Source organism: Dreissena polymorpha, chromosome 1 (assembly GCF_020536995.1).
Source record: "Dreissena polymorpha isolate Duluth1 chromosome 1, UMN_Dpol_1.0, whole genome shotgun sequence".
NCBI lineage: Eukaryota > Metazoa > Mollusca > Bivalvia > Myida > Dreissenidae > Dreissena > Dreissena polymorpha.
In genome coordinates, this window is record NC_068355.1 from 93,430,981 (window position 1) to 93,455,592 (window position 24,612).

At 33.1% G+C, this 24,612-nt stretch overlaps 2 protein-coding genes across 2 annotated transcripts in view; both read left to right on the plus strand.

Annotated features, from left to right (window-relative positions):
- LOC127841054 (intraflagellar transport protein 22 homolog) overlaps positions 1-24,612 on the plus strand; it is a 219,312-nt gene that overhangs the window by 93,439 nt on the left and 101,261 nt on the right. The window lies entirely within an intron of this gene.
- Positions 1-24,612, plus strand: part of LOC127837313 (uncharacterized) — a 79,151-nt gene that overhangs the window by 32,063 nt on the left and 22,476 nt on the right. The window contains exons 2-6 of the mRNA XM_052364303.1: positions 2,106-2,290; positions 2,517-2,623; positions 2,795-2,868; positions 6,713-6,874; positions 8,498-8,697. Coding sequence (XP_052220263.1) covers positions 2,131-2,290; positions 2,517-2,623; positions 2,795-2,868; positions 6,713-6,874; positions 8,498-8,697 — 703 coding nt within the window. The 5' untranslated portion in view covers positions 2,106-2,130. The remainder of the gene's footprint in view (positions 1-2,105; positions 2,291-2,516; positions 2,624-2,794; positions 2,869-6,712; positions 6,875-8,497; positions 8,698-24,612) is intronic.

The window sequence follows — 24,612 nt, forward strand, 5'->3', positions numbered from 1 at the left end:
CTTTAATATCTCTGTCTGAGAACAATTCTGAATAAAGATACATTGTATACATTGGCTAGTATCAAACCTGTTCAATACAAGTACAACATAATAAATAATTCAAGGGAGGAATTTCCTGTTACATGTAGATCAGATAATGATTGGACATAAATGAAGGGGTCAAAGTTTCCCTACAATCATGGGTGGTGGTATTTCTTTGTAAAATGTTTTCTATCCTCAATGTGCAATTAAATATACTTTGAATATGTTTGTTCGGTTTAAACACGGTTCTTGTTCTAATAGATGCTGAGCCCGTTGCAGAGGTGTATGTGAGAGCAAGGAACAACTCTGCATTGAGATTGATTCACTCTCATTAATAATAACACTAGAATAACAATTGTATCAAAGATACTGACAATACAGATTATGGCTTATACATCATATCATAACCATACTAACAATCATTTATAATAATAATTATTATTATCAGTTATAAGAAAGTTTTATCCCTGATGGAAGATTGTTGACATACTGTCAACCATTCCTTGTATAAACATTATTAAAAAACAACAAAAACAAACAACTGCCACAAAAAACTATAATGAGGTTTTAATTAGTCAATTCATTTTTAGAATGATTGTGCAATACGTTGTCATCTTTTGTAGAGATTTACATATACCTAGTCCTTTACTGCTGCATAATTTGTTTTAAATTTCTAAAATACATTTATATTTAGATTAGTTATGATTTTTTCACTGAAAAATACGTAATATACAAAATGCCAGCAACAACTTAGTTTGGGTAGGCCCAGTTTTCTGGCTCGCTCTAATATCAGAAACTGACCACACTGGTTGACATAATAAAAATTGTCAGTGTGTTACAGTACAATACTATTCCCATGGTCATATGTCTGCCTATGCTTAAAATATTTGAAGCTTTCTTTTTCTTCACTTTAATTGCAAAGCTCCTCTAGGGCATTGACACACTGCGCCTATACTGGGAGTCTGTCTCACATTGATTTTCAATTTTTTTTTTTAAATATGTATGTTTTTAAGCAATCCTAGTAGTTAATGTTGACATTTTTTAACAAATTCTGTCTGAACATTTGCAAAATAAACAACACGCCTGCATGTGAACATCTTGGAATACCAAGTAAAACGACGCATCACAACGACTATTTGAAACTAAAACTTGGTAGTTATAATAAGCTTTAATAATAAATGACCCAGATTATATCCCCAACTAAATAACCGAAATAGCTTGGGGCCGAATCAATCTGCTAACATTATAATAACAATGTTATTTTTTGTGTTCACGCAATAAGAAAACTAACGAGTACAAATCATGACGATCTTGTTTGGGGGTTTTGAGTGTACTTTCAGCATCTAAATCAATCACCATTTGCAATAATAATAAAATAGGGTCAGAATCGTTGATATAATACAAGGATGCGGTCTTGCATTCCTCACGAACATGTTTATATCATACTGCGCATGCGCAAAACCTGTTGTCTTCCTGTATATCTTAACTGCCTCACGGTCTTGCAATTCTCACGCGACACCGGTACTCACTGTGTTTAGAGATATATACACGTTTGCATGATAAGGTGTGTGTAAGAGTTCAATAAATTCAAGTTAAGCAACATCTAAGCTGTGTATGGTTAACATTCGTGTAATCGTCTCAAATCACTAGCTGAAAAAAATATAATGACGAGTAGATTAAACATTTGTGTATATACGTTTTTAAATGTGTTCAAGTGTTTATAAAAAAAGTCCTCTTATACGAGCTTTAACAATACGACATGTTTGACTTACCTATTGAGCTCTTCATAATTATTAATGTAAGGTAATAAACGCTTTGTGCATAGATGTTCATGAAAGATACACTTTAGGTGGAAATTTAAGGGAGTACGGCAACGCGTAAATGCTTATCTTGAAATGTTCACGTAAAGTACCGGTAATCTGTCAAGTAAAATGGGTCCTGTTGCCATTTTAGGCTGTCATAAATTGTCCTTAACATGACGTTTATCCAATGATAATTTTAAATAACAAAACGTACATAAGTTTACAGAAAAAATGATGTATAAAGTTATTGTATGACTTAGATAACATGTTGTATTATTTCAGACACCACTGAATAGGAATTGGTACAATGGCACAGGATAATTGTTGGGACGAAAGCGAAGTCAAAGGGATTGCATCCCATTTACAGGATGGCAGATTGGTTGAACTAAAACAATCCTTTCTTATGCAGTTAAAAAATTGTTCAGAACTTACGAAAAAGGGCGGTGGATTCGGTAAAATATATATTTGTAAGTTCACTTCCAACCATGTATTTTATAATAAAACAACAACCGAATTACTATACGACTTAAACTTTCAGGTGTAAAACATCACTTTTCGATGTGTTTGCTTGTCACAAAAAAATGTTTTCTTAATTCTAATTAAAGGAGTATAATTAATGAATGCCAGGTTTTGCTAGACGTAGAAACCATTGCTTTACATTTGCGCATGTTTTCTTGATTTCTTTCTTTAAAGCTCGCGATTCCATCCCTGGATTCAACCGCCGACTTGTCTTAAAGGAGATTGGAAGAGACGACGGGAACAACAAATCTACAACCCAACTTTTAAGTTCAGTTAAAAATGTAAGTTATAGATGTATGGGTTGTATGTAATATGTGTTTGTTTTGTCTCGAATGTAAACAATATATCCGCAATGATAAGCTTCTAGCTATAAGATTGTAAATGTTTTATATACACGTTATGCTTGTTAGATCGTTTAACTTAAACACATTTATTTAAATCGGCATTTTTAGGAGAAGCTGGCATCACGCGTGAGACATTTTGCAATTGTTCCACTGCTAGCATACCACGACGACATTGAGACTAGGTATGCGCCATAACATTGAAACCGTTTCCACGGAAAAAGCTTTCTTACAGTCTAAAGATGAGAACGACGCTCGATTGCGATTCTTACGAAACACTTACATTTTTCATAATTTTAAGTTTGTTTGTCAAGAGATTTCGGATGAGGAAACAACAACCATGTTAATTTGTATTGAATCAATGAATTATTAAATTAATAACTATTCAACACACACTATTAATTTAAAAAGTATTTCTTTATGATACAAAGTCAGGTTACAAAATTACACGATGAGAAAATACGTATAGTTACTGAAACTCATTAAGCAGTTTTTTTTATTATTTTGCCTACATACAATGTAGATATGCAGCCATTCCTTGTTGCTAGGTATCATAATATGTCCATTCTCTAATTACATATTTACAAATTTATTCATCTCATAGAGAACCCTTAATATCTGATGAATTCCAGTAGGATGTTAATCCATTCAAACGGGCTTGTAGGATACACAGGGTTGCGTTTCGTGTCTTGACACGAATGATAAACCTGTCACAAACATGTGAACACTCTAGACACCACGTTAATCGAAAATCTTCACGAAAATTTGTCGTAGTGATAACTTGGCGCGTTCTAAACAGGAACACGTTGGATAAAACACAAGGTCACCATATCAGATTAAAGAAACAGCTTGAGAATAATCTGAACGACAGTTTTATTGCCTTATCGTCATGAATTTTGGTGAGACTCACTTTTCCAAATTATACATAGGCAAAGTTAGAAAATGCTTTCGGTCCATCGTTAAACATGGCCGCAAGTAGGCAAGGAAGTATTTCCTTATATTGCTATAGTCGTGAGCACACAGGTCGTATTTATTGCCCAATCGTCATGAAACTTTCTGAGAACATTTGTCCTAATGATATCTTGGTCGATAAGTAAACTAGGACATGTATGATAAAAAACCTGGTCACAATATTAAATATAAAAAAGTTTGTGAACATTCTTGAGGTTAATTGTAATGCCCAATATTCATGAAACGTTTTTGCTGATGATATCTGCCAAGAACACTTTTCCGGTCTGTTAAAAACATGGCCGCCAGTAATCGGGGCAGTGTTCCAAACGTTGCTATAGTTAACTTTGTGAACACTCAAGATGTAAAATATATTAGTCAGTCAACATTAAACTTGCTAATAAACATATTCCTATGATATATCGGCCGAGTCCCATAATGATTCCAGTCCGTTGAAAACATGCCAGGAGACGGGTTTTTTTTTGTTAAATCCGTTGACAACTGTGTCACATTTATTTCCCAAGAACCAAACCCAGACGATTGGATCGATACATTCATATATTTCGATTCTGTTTCATACGCGGTCAAACGCCACGTCACTATGTCAAAGAAATGACAAGCTTGTGAATACCTTAGAAAGGTCACATTATCGTAAAGGCTTTATGAAACTTGGTCAAAGCATTTTCCTGGTGTCACTAAATTTCATACACTAGGTCACTATGTTAAGGAACAACCTGGCCACTTGTGTAGCCCAATATTTATTAAACGTTTGAGAACATTTGTCTCAATAGTATTTTGAGCGAGTTCGAAACTGTGTCACGTAGTGTCCAAACACTAGGGTTATAGGTCAAAAAAAGAAAACGCTTAAGGCCACATGTGTTGCCAAATCTTCATAAAACGTGCTCAGAACCTGTTTACAAGTGCTATCTCAATCGCGTTTTAAACTTGGTCACATGGAGTCATAAACTAGGACACAAGGTAATTTCAAAGGAAAAGCTTGTGGGCACTTTAGATGCCAGATTAATTGCCACATATTCACAAAACTTGGTAAAACATTTTTTCGATGATATCTAGACACAACTTGTATCTGGGTTACGTAATGTCAGAAACTATGTCTCTTGGTGGACTTAAAGAACAAAGTTGTGAACACTGTAGCGCTCATATATATATTCAAAAATCATGACACTTGGTCTTAACAGTTGTTCTTGTGATTCTCCGGCGACATTGATTTGATTCTCGTCGAATGCAAACATGGCTTACATGAGGCTGGGCAATTTTCCTTATCTAGCTATAGCAAAACTATTTTAACGCTTTACAAATAATAATTATTAAAACCTCATCGGAAAACTTGTTAAGTATATTCGAAACATTGTGTTCCTATTTTTGTTAAAAATACATGGCTCTGAGATATTCAGACGTTTTTGTTTTCAAACTTAGTGAACACTTCCTGCTCAGAACTGTTAAGTTCCTTGGAGTCTCAGGTTTGTACCTCAGGGCCTTTGGGAATGTGACCCTCTTGTTTCGCACTTTTTACCAAATAAATGGAGAACACATTTTAAGGTGTACGTTGTAATTGTTTACTCCGTTTTACTCAAATATTATACTCAATACCAAACATGTAAAAAACGAGGATAGTCAGCTAAATTCACATAGCACAGAAACTGACATTGCGTGACATATAAAGTGTGAGGAATAATAATTGCATTTAGCGAATTTTCCGAAAATATGTACACACAAGGCATGTATATATTCTATCGACTGGTGCTAAATAATTCGTTATGAACTTTACTTTAAATTGAGTGTCATTGCTTATTTACACAGCACAGTACTTTGCCTTCATTGAATCATCATCGCCATAATCTTGAATCCACTTTTATAAACATTATTGTAAAACAAAATAATATTAATGTTTATAATGTTTACAATAATAAGTATAGTTATAATAATAATAATCACCATCATCATTACTACGACTACTACTACTACTACTACTACTACTACTACTACTACTACTTCTACTACTACTACTACTACTACTACTACTACTTGTGCTACTACTGCTACTACTTCTACTACTACTACTACTACTACTACTACTACTACTACTACTACTAGTACTACTACTACTACTACTACTACTACTACCACCACCACTTCAACTACTACTACTACTACTTCTATTACAACAACTACTACTACTACTACTACTACTTCTACTATTACTACTACTTCTACTTCTACTTCTACTACTACTACTACTACTACTACTACTACTACTACTACTACTACTACTACTACTACTACTACTTCTACTACTACTTCTATTACTACTACTACTGCTACTACTACTACTACTACTACTACTACGTCTACTACGTCTACTGCTACTACTACTACAACAACAAAGACAGCACCAACAACAACTACTACTACTACTTCTACTATTCTACTACTACTACTACTACTACTACTACTACTACTTCTACTACTACTACTACTACTACTACTACTACTACTACTACTACTACTAGTACTACTGCTGCTACTACTACTACTACTACTTCTACTACTACTACTACTACTACTACTACTACTACTACTACTTTTAATAATAAAAAGTATTATTATTAGTAGTAGGAGTGAAAGTAATGGTCGCATTGTCTCACTAACCAATAATTGTATCAAAGCGGATCCGTGGTCTATTGGTAACTAGTTGAAGCTAAATGCATATTTGGGGCGTCTCGTGCATCTCGATCTATCCCCCGTAACCCAGCTGAGAAACCTTTTAGGAAATCGGACATTACTTGTGGACTCGAATCAAATATACTGCTTACACAAACGAAACAAAAAAAAAACTATTCTTACAAAATACCTAATTGCTTATGCCTTCGATCTCGGTAAACATGTTGCTTTCAGGAAAAAAAAATCCCATAAATTGGGGAACAAAGATCCTATAAGCCAGCATCACACTTTCTATGTTCACACAGCTCCTTGATAACACATTTATATCAAAGTCATTTTAAGTGTATAAACATTTATTATGCTATATTATTTACGCTGATTAAATCGGTTAAATTTCAGGACATATTACTTGATCTCACCGTATTTTGAAAAAGGAGACTTGTTCGATGCAATACGATCTGACACTGAACAAAATGTTCCTCTTGAGTGGACAACACGGATGAAAGTGATTTACCAGATAGCCTGTGCAATAGACTATATGCACACACCGAATTCCTTCCGGTATGTCTACCATTGTAACGTAACGAATATTTGGGGCATTTTTGAATAAATATAATAATCGAAATTTGTATCAAAACAATAACCCAAATTTCATACAATCTTCAAAAGGCAGTCACGCTTAGACCATCCTTTCATTGCATCGGGTATAAAACATCAAACATATGTCAATGCCGTATGTATTTGCTATGTGCCCGTTGCATACGTGATATTTAATAGATACATCACTTTGCACACGGCCCGTCAGACTTTTCACACGTTACAATCAACTGTCTCATTGTTTATATCTGTATTTTAAAAAAGTAAATAGACAGTCTCACGCACACTTTTGGGCATAGCGGACACAGAACTGTTTGTGACGCGAGCTGGCCCGAAGGGCTCGCTTTTATCTTGTATTTCAACAATAGTTGATACGTTGTGTTGAGTTAAATAAGCAAATATAACACTCAATGAAAATGAAATGTACGTTAATGTTATTGTCTTCTTCACAAACTATGTGACACCATTATCAAATTTAAACTGATCCAAAAATTGAGTGTATGCTTTTTTACGTCGTTTAAGCCGACACCTTTCCTTGTACCGAATGTGACGTAATTCCGCTGACCAAAAACGGTTAATGTTGCTTATGAGTAGATTCTTTGCAGTGCACCGTGTGTCACCGAGTACGTTGGAATAATTAAAAAGCAATTTCGTTGAACGTTCTATAGACACGGTATACACCTTGCAAATTTACTCGGTAGTGTTACCTTTAAGCTGTGCACCGGGATTCTGAAAAGGTTTATCCGATCTTACAATCAAAAGTAGAGGTTTGAAATAAAAATCCATGAAAACTAATGTTAACGCTTTTATTAACAATGTATTATCTGTCACGTTATGGTAGGAATTTGTAGGTGGAATATTTTGGGATTACTTTATTGAAACATGACAGTCACAAAGTGCACATATGTACAAATAAGCTTATCGATGAGGGAGAGATTAAAGAATAGTATAGTTGACACAAGGCCGGGTATGTTTGTATTGGTCAAGCAAAAGTGTTTATACAGATAAAGCTTGTAAATATTTGGGTGGTTTGTTTATCCCGTTCCCAGGGCTTCATTGATTCAGTATCTTTAGTAATCTAGCCAACTAGCAATAAGCACGCATAGAACACTGACCAATGGGATTCATAACTGAGTTTCACGGGGCAAATGTTAGAGGGAAATAGTCAGTTAGCATTTAGATCTAGAGGTGAACAGATGGAAAAAGACATGTAGCAATCACAACGTATTTGTATAATTAAAAATATTAGTTATGTCAGACATTAAATTGGACTAGAAACTGATATATGGTATTGTTGAATATTTTATCCCACATTATGCAGAGAAATTAACATTTATAGAGAGGGACGGACTTATCCCATGCTCGACACGGGAAAATGGTAGTTAATGTAAATCTCGTCATCATGGCAATACGCGCATGACGAGATATTGAATGATAGGATACTCACCAGTAATTTAAGAGTAATGAACATTGCTAGTAACTATGTGTCGTCCATGAACTATGAACGATTACGTGACATATCTTACATGTGCGTCCACAGAGTTAAACCAATATTTAAGCTTTACAACTGGGTTATTTTTCATACAGAGGAACCATTCTACATTTGGACATCAAGTCAAGGAACATTGTGCTTGACAAAAAGTACAATGCTAGATTGATAGATTTTGGCCTATCGAGAGAGTCGATTGCAGGACGGAATATAACGCATTGCTCAGGAACGGAATTATACCGACCAAAAGGTTCTCACAATCCGAGCCCCTCACTGGATTATTATGCTTTCGCTGTTGGTAAGATTTAACTTATTATTGGTACAACACAGTAATATCGTTTGTAAGAGTAAATATACCGTACTTCAGTGTTATGTATGGCATGTCAAACGTTACAACAGTTTCAAAAGTAAAAGTTTTCATATCCTACTTCTATGCACAACTGAATTTTACTCTTCCTAACTCAAGGCAGTTACTTATATTCACGCCTCTGTGTAAGACTATCAGACCACACAATGCGATAGAGCGCCAAGCTCAATTGTTCGAATCTTGTAATAGATGCGAGTAGAAGTAAGTGATTTTTTTTAAATGCTTTAAATCTTCCAGTAGTACATTAATGGACCCAGTGGACAAATCAAGCAAGTGATGACGCTTTTTACAAAGCGGTGAGCAATAAGGATCGTCTTTCTTAGCCCCACTACATATTTATTAGTGCGATAATGATCAATTAGGATGTACCTGAGGTCAATTGCGATAAGATGCATCATATTAGGGTTTGAAATTCAAACGTGTCCCTATGACTTGCAAGCGCAGGTGCCCTTACCCTACTTTTTAACTGCATCTTCAGGCATACTTAAGCAATTCTGATCAAGGGCACCAGGCATGCACTATATTAATTTTGGGGTCAATTGGTAGGATGTATGGCACGTGCCTTCTCATCCTCTCCCGTTTAGATCATTGTCTGTATTAGTTCAACCTCGCGTCGAAATTATGCGATCGCGCATTTTATTCTCGCACTCTCAGATCGTGTTTTGAAACCTCTAAACATCGATGCAAGATTTCGAGAATACAATGATAAATCGCAACCTTGATTCGATATTAATATCGCTTTCTCGCGATGTGTTTTCGCAATTTCTGTTAAGCATAGTTCCAGAATGCAAGATCGCGATATTTATTTTGCCTCTCTCGCCGTCCGGTTATTTTAGTCCTAACATTTCATTTTGGTAAACTATATTTAGACATTAGACATCATAATGGAATATGGAAGTTGAGATTGACAGTCAATGGACTAGTGAGGCAAGTTGTCTACAGAATAGTGGTGTTGAGGTCAAAGGTTTAGCGAAAGTGAGGAAAATAATTAATAGAATACTGGTAGTATAAATGAGGTCAGTTATCTTGGGAATAGTGATGTTGAGGCCAGTTGTCTAGGGAATAGTGAAGTTGAGGTCAGTTGTCTAGAGAATAGTGAAGTTTATGTTGGTTGTCTATGGAATATGAAAGTGAGGTCAGTTGTATAGGTAGTAGTGAAGTTAATGTCAGTTGTCTATGGAACAGTGAGGTAGCTTTTCAAGGAAATAGTGATGTTGGAGTCAGTTGTCTATGGAATAGTGAAAGTGAGGTCAGTTGTCTATGGAATAGTGAAGTTTAGGTCAGTTGTTCAGTTGTATTGGGAATACTGAAGTTGAGGTCGGTTGTCAAGGGAATAGTGATGTTGGAGTCAATTGTCTATGGAATAGTGAAGTTGAGGTCAGTTGTCTATGGAATAATGAAGTTGAGGTCAGTTGGATAGGAAATAGTGAAGTTGAGGTCAGTTGTGTAAGGGATAGTGAGGAAGCTTGTCAAGGGAATAGTGATGTTGAAGTCAGTTTTCTAGCGATTATTTAAGTTGAGATCAGTAGTCTAAGGAATGGTGAGACAATTAGACAAAATAGGTTGATAGTCTAGGGAATGGTGTGTCATGTTGTCTAAGGAAAAGTAAAGTTCAATAAACGTCCTTGGATAACTTCTTTGACTGCAAGGCATGTTTATAGAATACATTTGTATTTCAATGGTACAACAGAGCGGGAAAGGGTAAATTGATTTTGATTTAAAGGGACTTTTTCACAGATTCTGGCATGTATTGTAGTTTGTCATAACATGCTTTTTATTGATAAATGTAAACATTGGACCTCAAAAGCTCCAGTAAAAAAACAACAAGAATACAATTAAAGAAAGAAAGAAAAAAGTAACCCTAAACTTGGCTCGAACCACGTCTGACCCCTGGATTAAAAGTCTATTGCTTAGACCACTAGGCCATCGGTGCTCACACAATGAGTGATATATTTTATACTTAATACAAGCAATCCTCGTAGTATTACAAAATATAACGACAGCAACAGAACTCTCGAAATTATTCAATCGTTTCGTGTTGCAACGCTTTATAATTTTCAGGTTTTTAAGTCGTCAAAGATGTATGTAATGGATATTTTAGAGCATGGTAAATGTTCTGTATTCCTGTTTCCTCACAAATATCATAACTACAATAATAATATGCGAATCTGAAACTTTTTTTTAAATTTCTCAATTTACCACAATGTGAAAATGCCCTTTTAAAACCATAAAAATGGACAACAGTTATCAAAATCAATTTAAGTATCAGTTGTGTTATGAAGTTGAGGAATTGACTGTAACTATATGTGCCTTTACACAATAAAGAGACATACCAAGACCCAGCACAATATTCTTATGAGGGATGATTTGATTACTATAAGCTAGTTAAAATTAGAGACATCATAGGTCTTTGTGCAGACTACCTTTATAAAAGGGTGCACCATTGATTTTTTTCTACTTCTGCCTCATGAGTAGCCGCGGGTAACAGTCTCTTCATTTACATGTGTTAACTGGAAATTTCATAATGTTGATATTTGTAATTGATTAAATTACCTTCTCCGGTAATTTCTTGTAACGCTGTCACTTTGGATTACACTAATTCCAAGCCATCAAATATTTAGTTCAATTTACATGTTTATCGAAACTTGTTAGCAAGTCATAAGAATAAGAAATGTAAGATTGTTTTTTCATACTGGAAATAGTGCAGTACTTTTAATGTTTATAAAGTGATTACTAAGTGCACTTTGCTCTCTTTCTGTTTCTTCGTTGGCGCATATTGATAAGGAATGTAAACTTATTTTACTTCAATCTGACCCTCTATATGAATGTGCTTGTATTATTGAATCCTTCACTGACTACTATCTTAAACCTTTTATTGAAAATGTACTTAACAAAACTAGAAATCGTATCAAAATTGAGTTTTGTAACAAAGGTCTTGATTTAATTGACCTTCCTAAAATATTCAATGATAAAAATGTACGTCGGTTGATTCCCCCTTATTTCCGCAATACTGAATCACCACTTATTTGCTACAAATATAGTAAACCTGTAAGAAGTATCGTTTTTAATTATAATTCTATTTCCACAGATATAAATGTAATAAGAAATTGTCCTACATTATGTGACTGTACTAGTTCTAAATATATATATGGTCCAGTTGGACATGTTATTACTGGGGACCTTAATTTCATTCAAAATAAAAACCTTAGAAATTTGCTACGCAGAGGCCCTAAGTACAGACTGCCTATTCCTGTTGATTTTGATGACTGCATTAAGAATATCGTAACATCCTTACATGATTATTGCACTAAATGGTGCAGGAAGGAAAATGCTGAAATTACTGCACTCAATGATTGGAAAACAAAAATATTTAGTATGGCCATGAATAAAATATGTTTTTATGATACACATCCTTTGGCCCTACCACATTCACCTAAATTTAATAAACAAAATCTCTGTAAATTGCTTGAAGACTTAAAATCTAAATTCGTCTTAGTTCCTGCTGATAAGGCTGCAAATAATGTTATCATAATATGACGAGTGTTTTATGTTCAAACTATTTCACAAGAACTTTCACAAACTACATCATATTGTGAGTACAATAAGCAACCTAATGAAATTATTACCGACCATATTGCCCAATGCATAAAGTTAAATGTAATAGTCAATATTACTGACAAGAAATTGCCATCACTTTACTGGATACCTAAATTACATAAGACGCCATATAAAAGTCGTTTTATCGCTAATTCAGTGTCTTGTTCCACCAAACAATTATCAGTGTATCTTACATCTGCATTGAGTGCTATTAGATATCATATAGCTAAATTTTGTAATAAAGTTTATGAAAATAGTAATATTAACCTATTTTGGTCAATAAAAAACACCTTAGAAGTTATTGATAAAATTGAAAATAAAAAATATAAGGTGTCACAGGTAAGTACTTATGATTTTTCGACACTATATACAACGCTTCCTCACGCTTTAATAAAATCCAAACTTGTTTCTTTGATTGAAAAAACTTTTGCTAGAGAGAAATGTTTGTATCTAGCTTTAAACACTAAAACAGCTTTTTTTACTAATCAGATATGAGATAATTACATCATTTGGACTGGTCTTGACTTTTGTACAGCACTTACTTTTCTTTTGGATAACTTGTTTGTTGAATTTAATGGTAAAATATTTAAACAAATTATTGGCGTTCCTATGGGTACTAATTGTGCGCCACTTATAGCTGACCTTTTTTTATATTGTTATGAAAGCGAATTTATGTTAGAATTATCTAAAACTAAGCAAGTAGATTTGATTAATTGTTTTAACCTTACTAGTAGGTACATTGATGACATACTTAATTTAGATAATCCATTATTTGAACAATATATTCACAAAATCTACCCAAAAGAACTAGACTTAAATAAATCGTGTAAATCCAATACAGACGCTGCGTATTTAGACTTACATTTAACTATTAATAATAATTTGATCAAAACTAGTTTATACGACAAACGGGACGATTTTAACTTTGAAATTGTAAATTTTCCGTTTCTAGATGGCAACATCCCTAAAGGACCTTCCTATGGTATTTACATTTCGCAGTTGGTACGTTATGCCAGAGCATGTTCGTGTATTAAAGATTTTAATGATCGTTATCTAATATTAACTAAAAAATTGCTAAAACAAGGCTTTTTGTATCATAACCTAAGAAATAAATTTGCTAGATTTTACTCTAAGTATGGTGATTTAATTTCAAAATATAATGTTTCTTTAAAATGGCATTTAAATAATGGAATCTCCCATCCATCATTTTACGGAGATGTTTTGAAGCGTGTCCGCAAATTAAAATATGTTAAACCAAATGTTCATATTAAACTTTTCAATTTAATTAACTTGTTTTTATCAAAAGGATACGATGCTTATGTACTTAAAAACACGTGTTTGATGGTTTTCGATTCACTATATCTTTCTTCCCTTCAAATTTGGAATCATTAGTGATATTATAGGCATTTTTCACTGTTGAATAAAATTGTGTCATTGTGTCGTATGAACAAATCTGCATGAATACTACATTATAGGCATTTTTCACTGTTGAATAAAATTGTGTCATTGTGTCGTATGAACAAATCTGCATGTAAACTACATTTGGACTCAATTCGTACATCAAATCATTCCTGTCTTCAGTTGTCAAAACACCTATATACTGTTTAATTCCAATAATGTCGCTTTAATGGAATTACCATTTTTATTCATTTGCTTCTTAATATTATATCACCTAAACTTGTTTTATTAGTAGCACAGCCCCATTAATATTTTTGTTTAGTACTGCTCTTGGAATTTGTTCACGTCATTATGTCATTATGGATTTTTGTGACGTCATACGACCGACTTTCCCAGTTGTAATCTACATGCATAGGTCATTGGGTTTATAACGTTCCATTTTATTTATATTTTCTCTCTGATAGGCGTTTCTTGTTTGATTTAATTATTTTTAATTTGTTTAGCAGTCACATAAACAACCAAGCTATGTAATATGGAATTTTTACACCCATTATTGCTGCTTCTTCCTGTATTTGCGCGATGATTATCTGAGATATTAACTATATGATTCTATATTCTCAAATCTTTTCTATAAAGAAGGAATGTAGTTGACAATTGTTAATAGTTTTATTTGATCGTTCGTCAAAAAGTTGTAATTCTGTTACTCTTGTATCTTCAATGCAATTGAGTAATTAAATAGTAATTAAATTGAATGCGTTTTAATTCCCTTTTATTATTGTTTAATTTGAGTTACAATGCTATGACGTTAAATTTTATTTACACTTAAATGTATTATGAATATTGCTGGGCCAAGTGTGAGGTTGAGCGCTCTATAACCAGGTTTAAACCCCCAATGCTTTGCATTGACCGTTCCAAGGCGGTGACCCCAGCTTTACTCATATTTTGTGTTTATGTTGGTTTGTATTGTGCTGTATTGTGCTGTTTTGTACTGTTTGGGCAATCGGTCACTTGCCTTAAATAAAGGACCAACTAATTGTTTTTAATGAAAATTCAATATTGCTCCAGCAGCTGGAGTTTCACTTCTTTATATTGCATTGCACAACAGTTTGATTTGTGCTGCGTGGATGCAGTAGCGTGTATCCCCGTACATATCTTCGATGTTGTTATATTTTCAGCCTTCAGAGGCTGGTGGCGGTATTGTGTTTTTATTATTTTTTAAGAAACCTTGTTTAAGACCTTTCTTATACTTAGATTCTTATACATTCTCTGTACTTATTAAGTAAACGTGTATGTTCATCAATTGAGAGTTCTGCAGGTTATACTGAATTTTTACTGACCATTATCTGACAAGCTGCCTCTTACTCTTTTATGTATGTTGACTTGGCAATGTGTATTAATGTGATTATAAGATTGGTGGTTTCGCCAAATAAATAACCTATGGACAGATTGATTACAAAAAACCCGAAAGTTGTTCTCTCACCATTGAGAATTCCGATTACACGTAGTCTTCATTTGCCTTTAAATTATAGACAATTACTTTTTTCTAAACCTACAGTCAAATTAAGTTTACTTCGAACATCTTTCATTGGAGGTACAATGCGGCTGGGTTCTAGTTCGCAGCGTAATTTAGCTCCGTGTAATCGGTATCCTACAATAAATAAGTGCAACTCCAGGAAGTGTTTATGTTGCAAGTTTTTAAATATGTCCTCTTTTATTCTTTCATCGGTTAATAACCGCAAATTTTCAGTTAATATTAAATCCGATGTCTCATGAAATTCTATGCATGTGGTTTATGTTATTACTTGAAATGTACCCTGTTGTGGTGCGCAATACGTTGGGCAGACGGGTAGATCACTTAAAACACGTTTTAGGGAACATTTTTATAAAATTAAAAATAACAATAAATTTTATAACTTCATTTACCAGCACTTTAATAAAACAGGTCATAGCGTAACAAATATTTCAATTCAACCTGTGGAGCAACTTATTTTTAATGATAGTACTTCAAGTCAGTGCCAATTAAAAGCAAGGTGCATATCAGAATTTGAATGGATTAAACGTTTGCAATCAGCTTACCCACTTGGATTAAATGATAATATTCTAAATGTTGGAACAATTTCTAAAAATAAATCGATTAATTCATTTTCTCTGTTTAGTAAACGTCTAAGAAATAAACGTTAACATGGCATTAGGAAAAATGGTAACTTAAGGCGTAAATTTAAACGTCTGCTTTCTTTAAATGATTGCTACACAGTATTACAAATTGGGGGTAAACATAAATTACTAAGTGCACTTTGCTCTCTTTCTGTTTCTTCGTTGGCGCATATTGATAAGGAATGTAAACTTATTTTACTTCAATCTGACCCTCTATATGAATGTGCTTGTATTATTGAATCCTTCACTGACTACTATCTTAAACCTTTTATTGAAAATGTACTTAATAAAACTAGAAATCGTATCAAAATTGAGTTTTGTAACAAAGGTCTTGATTTAATTGACCTTCCTAAAATATTCAATGATAAAAATGTACGTCGGTTGATTCCCCCTTATTTCCGCAATACTGAATCACCACTTATTTGCTACAAATATAGTAAACCTGTAAGAAGTATCGTTTTTAATTATAATTCTATTTCCACAGATATAAATGTAATAAGAAATTGTCCTACATTATGTGACTGTACTAGTTCTAAATATATATATGGTCCAGTTGGACATGTTATTACTGGGGACCTTAATTTCATTCAAAATAAAAACCTTAGAAATTTGCTACGCAGAGGCCCTAAGTACAGACTGCCTATTCCTGTTGATTTTGATGACTGCATTAAGAATATCGTAACATCCTTACATGATTATTGCACTAAATGGTGCAGGAAGGAAAATGCTGAAATTACTGCACTCAATGATTGGAAAACAAAAATATTTAGTATGGCCATGAATAAAATATGTTTTTATGATACACATCCTTTGGCCCTACCACATTCACCTAAATTTAATAAACAAAATCTCTGTAAATTGCTTGAAGACTTAAAATCTAAATTCGTCTTAGTTCCTGCTGATAAGGCTGCTAATAATGTTATCATAATATGACGAGTGTTTTATGTTCAAACTATTTCACAAGAACTTTCACAAACTACATCATATTGTGAGTACAATAAGCAACCTAATGATATTATTACCGACCATATTGCCCAATGCATAAAGTTAAATGTAATAGTCAATATTACTGACAAGAAATTGCCATCACTTTACTGGATACCTAAATTACATAAGACGCCATATAAAAGTCGTTTTATCGCTAATTCAGTGTCTTGTACCACCAAACAATTATCAGTGTATCTTACATCTGCATTGAGTGCTATTAGATATCATATAGCTAAATTTTGTAATAAAGTTTATGAAAATAGTAATATTAACCTATTTTGGTCAATAAAAAACACCTTAGAAGTTATTGATAAAATTGAAAATAAAAAATATAAGGTGTCACAGGTAAGTACTTATGATTTTTCGACACTATATACAACGCTTCCTCACGCTTTAATAAAATCCAAACTTGTTTCTTTGATTGAAAAAAACTTTTGCGAGAGAGAAATGTTTGTATCTAGCTTTAAACACTAAAACAGCTTTTTTTACTAATCAGATATTAGATAATTACATCATTTGGACTGGTCTTGACTTTTGTGCAGCACTTACTTTTCTTTTGGATAACTTGTTTGTTGAATTTAATGGTAAAATATTTAAACAAATTATTGGCGTTCCTATGGGTACTAATTGTGCGCCACTTATAGCTGACCTTTTTTCGGCGTAAGCTGCATAAGCCAGCTTTTCACCTTAGCCTGACCTTTGTAAGTGTCCAATAAAATTCCAATAAAATTTCCCGCGGCTAGGTACGAATGAATACACTTCATTTATTCCATTGGCTGATTTGAGTATACCACCAGAACATTGGAAACATATCCGCGTCTTTGTAACACTGTTTTACTGTATGAAACAATTTTATCTCGAATGAAAAGGCTTAATAGATAGAACAGTTTTACACTCAATTCTCGACATCAATACAGTTTGTGCGTACACCTTTTATTTTCAGAGTATTACCAGTGCAAGAGCGTTTATACTTAAAAGGCTATGTTCTCATATTTAGTACTTACTTCCTTATTCCTGTCAACATGTTAACATGTAAAAGTATAAAGAGCAATTGAAGCGAGGCCTCACTTTAAAGCATTGCATTTCAACCCGCGAGGTATATCGGGTCAATTCGCGGACATTCAGAGTTTATATACAGGTCATCACCGGAGTTGGCGGCCAGTAAAATAATCGTTATATAATAAAGACGCTATCCGTGAACTAGGTGACCTGGAATTTTCTTTAGACCAGAAATATGTTAAATGAAGATATTCAGCAATATAATTATGGTATGTAAATAATAGATTCTTAATGTGTTTTCAACAATACAATGATAAATATTATTGTTGATAAATTTAACACTAATTATTCGTCCATATTGCCTAATGTACTAAAGTGATATTATGAGCATGTAACAGTTTATAGGTGTCTATCGCAACCGTTGATTATTTTTGATGTTTCTACTTCATATACACTTATATTAATTAATGCAGCATCATCATACTAAAACAATATACCAGAAAGAGAAAAATAATGCATTTGAATATCAACCGTACTTTCGTTTGACAACTGATCATGCGTTTACGAGTTGAACCTAAATTTAGTTTTAGTGCAGATTTGTTCATACGACACAAAGACACGAAATTGTTTTACGGATCATTTCAGCTTACAGGACTGGGTGGGTCACGTAAGAATATCGAATATAAAATATATTTTTATAAACAACTGGTAGCAAGGTGAGTTGCAGATAATTAATCAGTAACCACATTTTAACTAACTATTTTGACCTGTTAATTCTTTTCAGCTCAATTCAACAGTGCAAAATGCCCATAATATCACTTTAAGCATTAGCACGATGATAATTGATACTGTTAATAATCGAATCAAATAGCAATGCCCGACAAACCACTAAAACAGGTTTGTTCGAAGAACGCGCCTATAAATACGGATACTTCTCGTGTGGCCGGTTGACTCATATGTTTAAATTTCACTTCCATTCTTCTTTGGGTTTTCTGTTTTGTATCTATAGGTTTATGACCAGCAATATGTTATAATGTAAAATAAGCCGCGAAAACTCCCCGTAACATCCCGTACTGCGTGTGATGCAGCTAAGAACTGCACAGAAAAAGACATTCGCTATCCTTGATCTCATTCATTAAACTATTTACGCCGTATATCTTTTTTAAAGATATTTCTTGTTTATATTATTATGAAAGCGAATTTATGTTAGAATTATCTAAAACTAAGCAAGTAGATTTGATTAATTGTTTTAACCTTACTAGTAGGTACATTGATGACATACTTAATTTAGATAATCCATTATTTGAACAATATATTCACAAAATCTACCCAAAAGAACTAGTCTTAAATAGATCGTGTAAATCCAATACAGACGCTGCGTATTTAGACTTACATTTAACTATTAATAATAATTTGATCAAAACTAGTTTATACGACAAACGGGACGATTTTAACTTTGAAATTGTAAATTTTCCGTTTCTAGATGGCAACATCCCTAAAGGACCTTCCTATGGTATTTACATTTCGCAATTGGTACGTTATGCCAGAGCATGTTCGTGTATTAAAGATTTTAATGATCGTAATCTAATATTAACTAAAAAATTGCTAAAACAAGGCTTTTTGTATCATAACCTAAGAAATAAATTTGCTAGATTTTACTCTAAGTATGGTGATTTAATTTCAAAATATAATGTTTCTTTAAAATGGCATTTAAATAATGGAATCTCCCATCCATCATTTTACGGAGATGTTTTGAAGCGTGTCCGCAAATTAAAATATGTTAAACCAAATGTTCATATTAAACTTTTCAATTTAATTAACTTGTTTTTATCAAAAGGATACGATGCTTATGTACTTAAAAACACGTGTTTGATGGTTTTCGATTCACTATATCTTTCTTCCCTTAAAATTTGGAATCATTAGTGATATTATAGGCATTTTTCACTGTTGAATAAAATTGTGTCATTGTGTCGTATGAACAAATCTGCATGAATACTACATTATAGGCATTTTTCACTGTTGAATAAAATTGTGTCATTGTGTCGTATGAACAAATCTGCATGTAAACTACATTTGGACTCAATTCGTACATCAAATCATTTCTGTCTTCAGTTGTCAAAACACCTATATACTGTTTAATTCCAATAATGTCGCTTTAATGGAATTACCATTTTTATTCATTTGCTTCTTAATATTATATCACCTAAACTTGTTTTATTAGTAGCACAGCCCCATTAATATTTTTGTTTAGTACTGCCCTTGGAATTTGTTCACGTCATTATGTCATTATGGATTTTTGTGACGTCATACGACCGACTTTCCCAGTTGTAATCTACATGCATAGGTCATTGGGTTTATAACGTTCCATTTTATTTATATTTTCTCTCTGATAGGCGTTTCTTGTTTGATTTAATTATTTTTAATTTGTTTAGCAGTCACATAAACAACCAAGCTATGTAATATGGAATTTTTACACCCATTATTGCTGCTTCTTCCTGTATTTGCGCGATGATTATCTGAGATATTAACTATATGATTCCAAATTCTCAAATCTTTTCTATAAAGAAGGAATGTAGTTGACAATTGTTAATAGTTTTATTTGATCGTTCGTCAAAAAGTTGTAATTCTGTTACTCTTGTATCTTCAATGCAATTGAGTAATTAAATAGTAATTAAATTGAATGCGTTTTAATTCCCTTTTATTATTGTTTAATTTGAGTTACAATGCTATGACGTTAAATTTTATTTACACTTAAATGTATTATGAATATTGCTGGGCCAAGTGTGATGTTGGGCGCTCTATAACCAGGTTTAAACCCCCAATGCTTAGCATTGACCGTTCCAAGGCGGTGACCCCAGCTTTACTCATATTTTGTGTTTATGTTGGTTTGTAATGTGCTGTATTGTGCTGTTTTGTACTGTTTGGGCAATCGGTCACTTGCCTTAAATAAAGGACCAACTAATTGTTTTTAATGAAAATTCAATACTGCTCCAGCAGCTGGAGTTTCACTTCTTTATATTATAAAGTGGGTGAATAGCATGGGAATACATTTTTACTTAAAAGGATTTAGAAAGGATATTTTATCCATATCATTCTAAAAAAAGTCAGATTATAGGCCTCATCAAAGCACTGTCATTTTAACCATCAAATAATTATGATAATATTCTTGACAATATTGTATATTAATTAATAATAATTCTGGATTTTAGTTTAAATAACTATGTATTTTAAAATACATCCCATTTTGGTTTTAAATTTCTGTGAATATATAAAGATTATTACCTTTTAGAAACACATATGCAAAATGAATTAATACTAATGCAAGTATATTTAATTACTGATAACTTTCCGAAATAGTTCAAATATTTCATGATTTGTATCAATTGTTAATTTAAAGACAATGTTTAAAACAATAAATATATTTTAAATAAATATTTTATAATGTTCAAGAGTTATTGAATGAAAGTGTCAAAATAGTTACAGTTTCTGTTTAAATTTTTCTGAACTTACTGAAAGTCTGGCCATAAGAAATGATTATAAAAGTTGCCAAATTAAAGCAGATAAATCTTTTCAATTTATAGCAGCTAAAAACTTCAACAACAAAAAAAACGATAGTTTTGCAACTAAAAGTTCAAAATACAAAAAATGATGAAAGTTAATTTAGATTTTAATATCTCGTATGTAAAAGATTGTTATTACTCATATTAAGGAACTTCTGTCTTTAAGAAAAGTTTTAAGAAAAATAAAACGTCTTTTGCTTCTCCTGTAAAATTTTCAAAAAGTGATTTACGAAAGTCTTGCGTGGAGCCCTCGAAATATGAACGTGTATCACGAAAATCTAGTACTTACTTCATAAACATGACGTTTTCAAATATATTTTTTTAATAATCATAAGAAAATATATCATATAAATATATATTTTAGAATACAAAGCAATATTTTGCACATTGAAATTTATATGGATAATTTATATAAAAAATATATAAGGAATACTAGGTCGGTGCCGAATAAATAGGAGTTTATTTAGCGAGGCTTAGAAAATCTGAACCACGAGCCTTATTCGATTTATCTTAGTCGTCAATAATTTCGTTAAAAATAGAATAGGAAAATAGAGTTACACGGAAAATCCCAAAGTTATTTTAAGCAAACATTGTTTTATTATTTTATTTGTGCCAAGCCTGATATTTAAAGAAGCTAGACACTAGAATGGACAACATAGAAAAAAAGTTAAACACTCTTGAAGAAGTAGAAAAGAAGGTGAGTAGTTTCGAAACTGAATTGAAAAAGTTGTGGTTGGTGGTAGAGGATAGAAACCGAAAGTTGTGGACGCAAGTTACGAGGGTCGAGGAAAAGAAAGAGAATATAAACTTTGCCCTGAGTGCTGTAAACAGTAAAGTGAGTGAGCTGGAGAAACAGAGGAATACTTTGCAGGAAGAAGTTGTGTACTTGCAATCTCAATCTATGAGAAACAATCTGATGTTCGGTGGCATACCGGAACCACGCGCCGACAGTATAGAAGATACAGAAAGCACGTTACGGGCGTTTCTTCACGAGAAAATGAAGCTGGCTATGGAAGAAGCAGCATCCATTTGGTTGGAACGTGTACATCGGTCGCCGAGATCGCCGGTACACGGGAAAACAAGAAACATTGTGGCCAAGTTTAGCTACTTCAAAGACAGAGAAATGGTGAGGAAAAAATGGAAAGAACTGGACGGCACCGGTTTTCGCGTCTTTGAACAATATCATCCGGAAGTGATACAGAAAAGATGGGTATTGGTCCCAAAAATGAAAGAGGCGAGGCGGCTGGGGAAAAGAGCGTACCTGGCCTTCGATACGCTCTACATTGACGGAACTCCGGAGCGTGCCTATAAAAACGGCGGTGATGAACTGAAAATCCTGTCCTGGAATGTTAACGGACATACCGATTGTAAAAAGTTATGTACACATTTTGTAAATATCTTGAGTTCTAATGATGTATGGTTTTTTATTTGAATCCTGGACGAATACCTCTAGTAATATCGATTTGAGTGGAAAAGATTTATCTTTTAACTTTTTTAGAAAATTTCAACATCGAAAAGCTCGAAGAAATAGTGGTGGTAGTGTTGTCTATATTAAAGAAGAACTAGCTGATGGTGTTTCAATCGTAAAAAATCATTATGATACAATAATTTGGTTAAAATTTGATCGTACATTTTTTAATATCTCAGATGATTTTTATATATGTGCCACTTATGTATGGGGACACGATTCTCCAGTATATAATACATTTAATGTAGATCTCTTTGTAATTTTAGAAACCGATATAACTTATTTTTCTGAATTTTGTAAAAATTTTGTTACTGGCGACCTAAAAAGCAGATTTGGCAATAAATGTGATTTTATTGTACAAGATAAAATAAATAATGTATATGATGACTCTGATTACTGCCCAGATAACACCTCAGTTAGGGCCTCCGTGAATAGTTCACTTAATAGTCATGGCGTGAGAATCCTTGATTTATGCAAATCTACCTGTTTACGTATTGTTAATGGTAGAGATGGAAATAGCTGTAAGCAAACTTTTTATTTTAATAACGGTACGTCTGTCATTGATTATTTGTTGACAAAAGAATGCAGCTTTTCATATATATCAGATTTTACCGTGCATGATTTTAACGAGTTCAGTGATCACGCCCCGTTACATTTTTCGTTATTATGCAATAATGTCTCGTCAGAGTATCCGTCTTACACCGATGTTAATTATAAATGGGACGATGTATTACGAGAACAATTTCGTTCAGGGATTATTTCTTTGTTACCTGCATTCAATAATATTGTGCTTCATATTTTTTAAGTCGATCATCAATTAATGACGTTTTGACTAGTTTTTCTGAAACTATTCGCAGTGTTGCGGACGCGGTGTTTGCCAAAAGTCGTGTTTATAATACAAACCCCAGTTTTAATGTTAATACCTATATAAAGCATGCGGAATGGTTTGATCACGAGTGCGTTACTGCACGAAATTTGTACCACGCCGCTTTACGTGTTTTTAACTCTTGTAAAACAGATACAAACAGGGAATGTTTATTTTTAAGTAAGAAATATTCTAAAGACTTAATTCACAGGAAGAAAGCCGTTTTCTATAGGCAAAAAATGTTGAAGATCGAAAATTAAAGGAAGCACAAACCAAGGGACTTTTGGCGTTTTTTCAAAGCAAAAAATAGCGTCATATAAAATAAAATATCATTAGAAGAATTTACAAAGTTTTTTTTTGAAAACCTTAGTAACGTTAATGCTGGTTTTTCTCATACTGAGGCAGAGTATTTCTGTTCACATAATGATTTTAACTTAGAAAATTCTGCATTTCCTGAACTTGACTTGCCTATATCTGTTGAGGAAGTTCGCAATGCGATTAAACATTTAAAACGAAATAAATCATCGGGTAGTGATTGTATGTTGAATGAATATTTTCTTGAATGTAGTGATATTTTGTCTGCCCATTTATGCGATGTGTTTAACGGGATTTTTGTATCGGGCTTTTCCCCCGATATATGGACAGAAGGAGTTATAATCCCTTTGCATATAAAAGGTTCAGTTAATGATGTAAATAACTATAGAGGGATTACCTTAGTAAGCTGCTTTTCAAGATTATTTACCACGATTTTAAATAAACGCATTGAAACCTTTTGCAATGAAAACACTACCATTTCGGATGCACAGTTCGGATTTAGA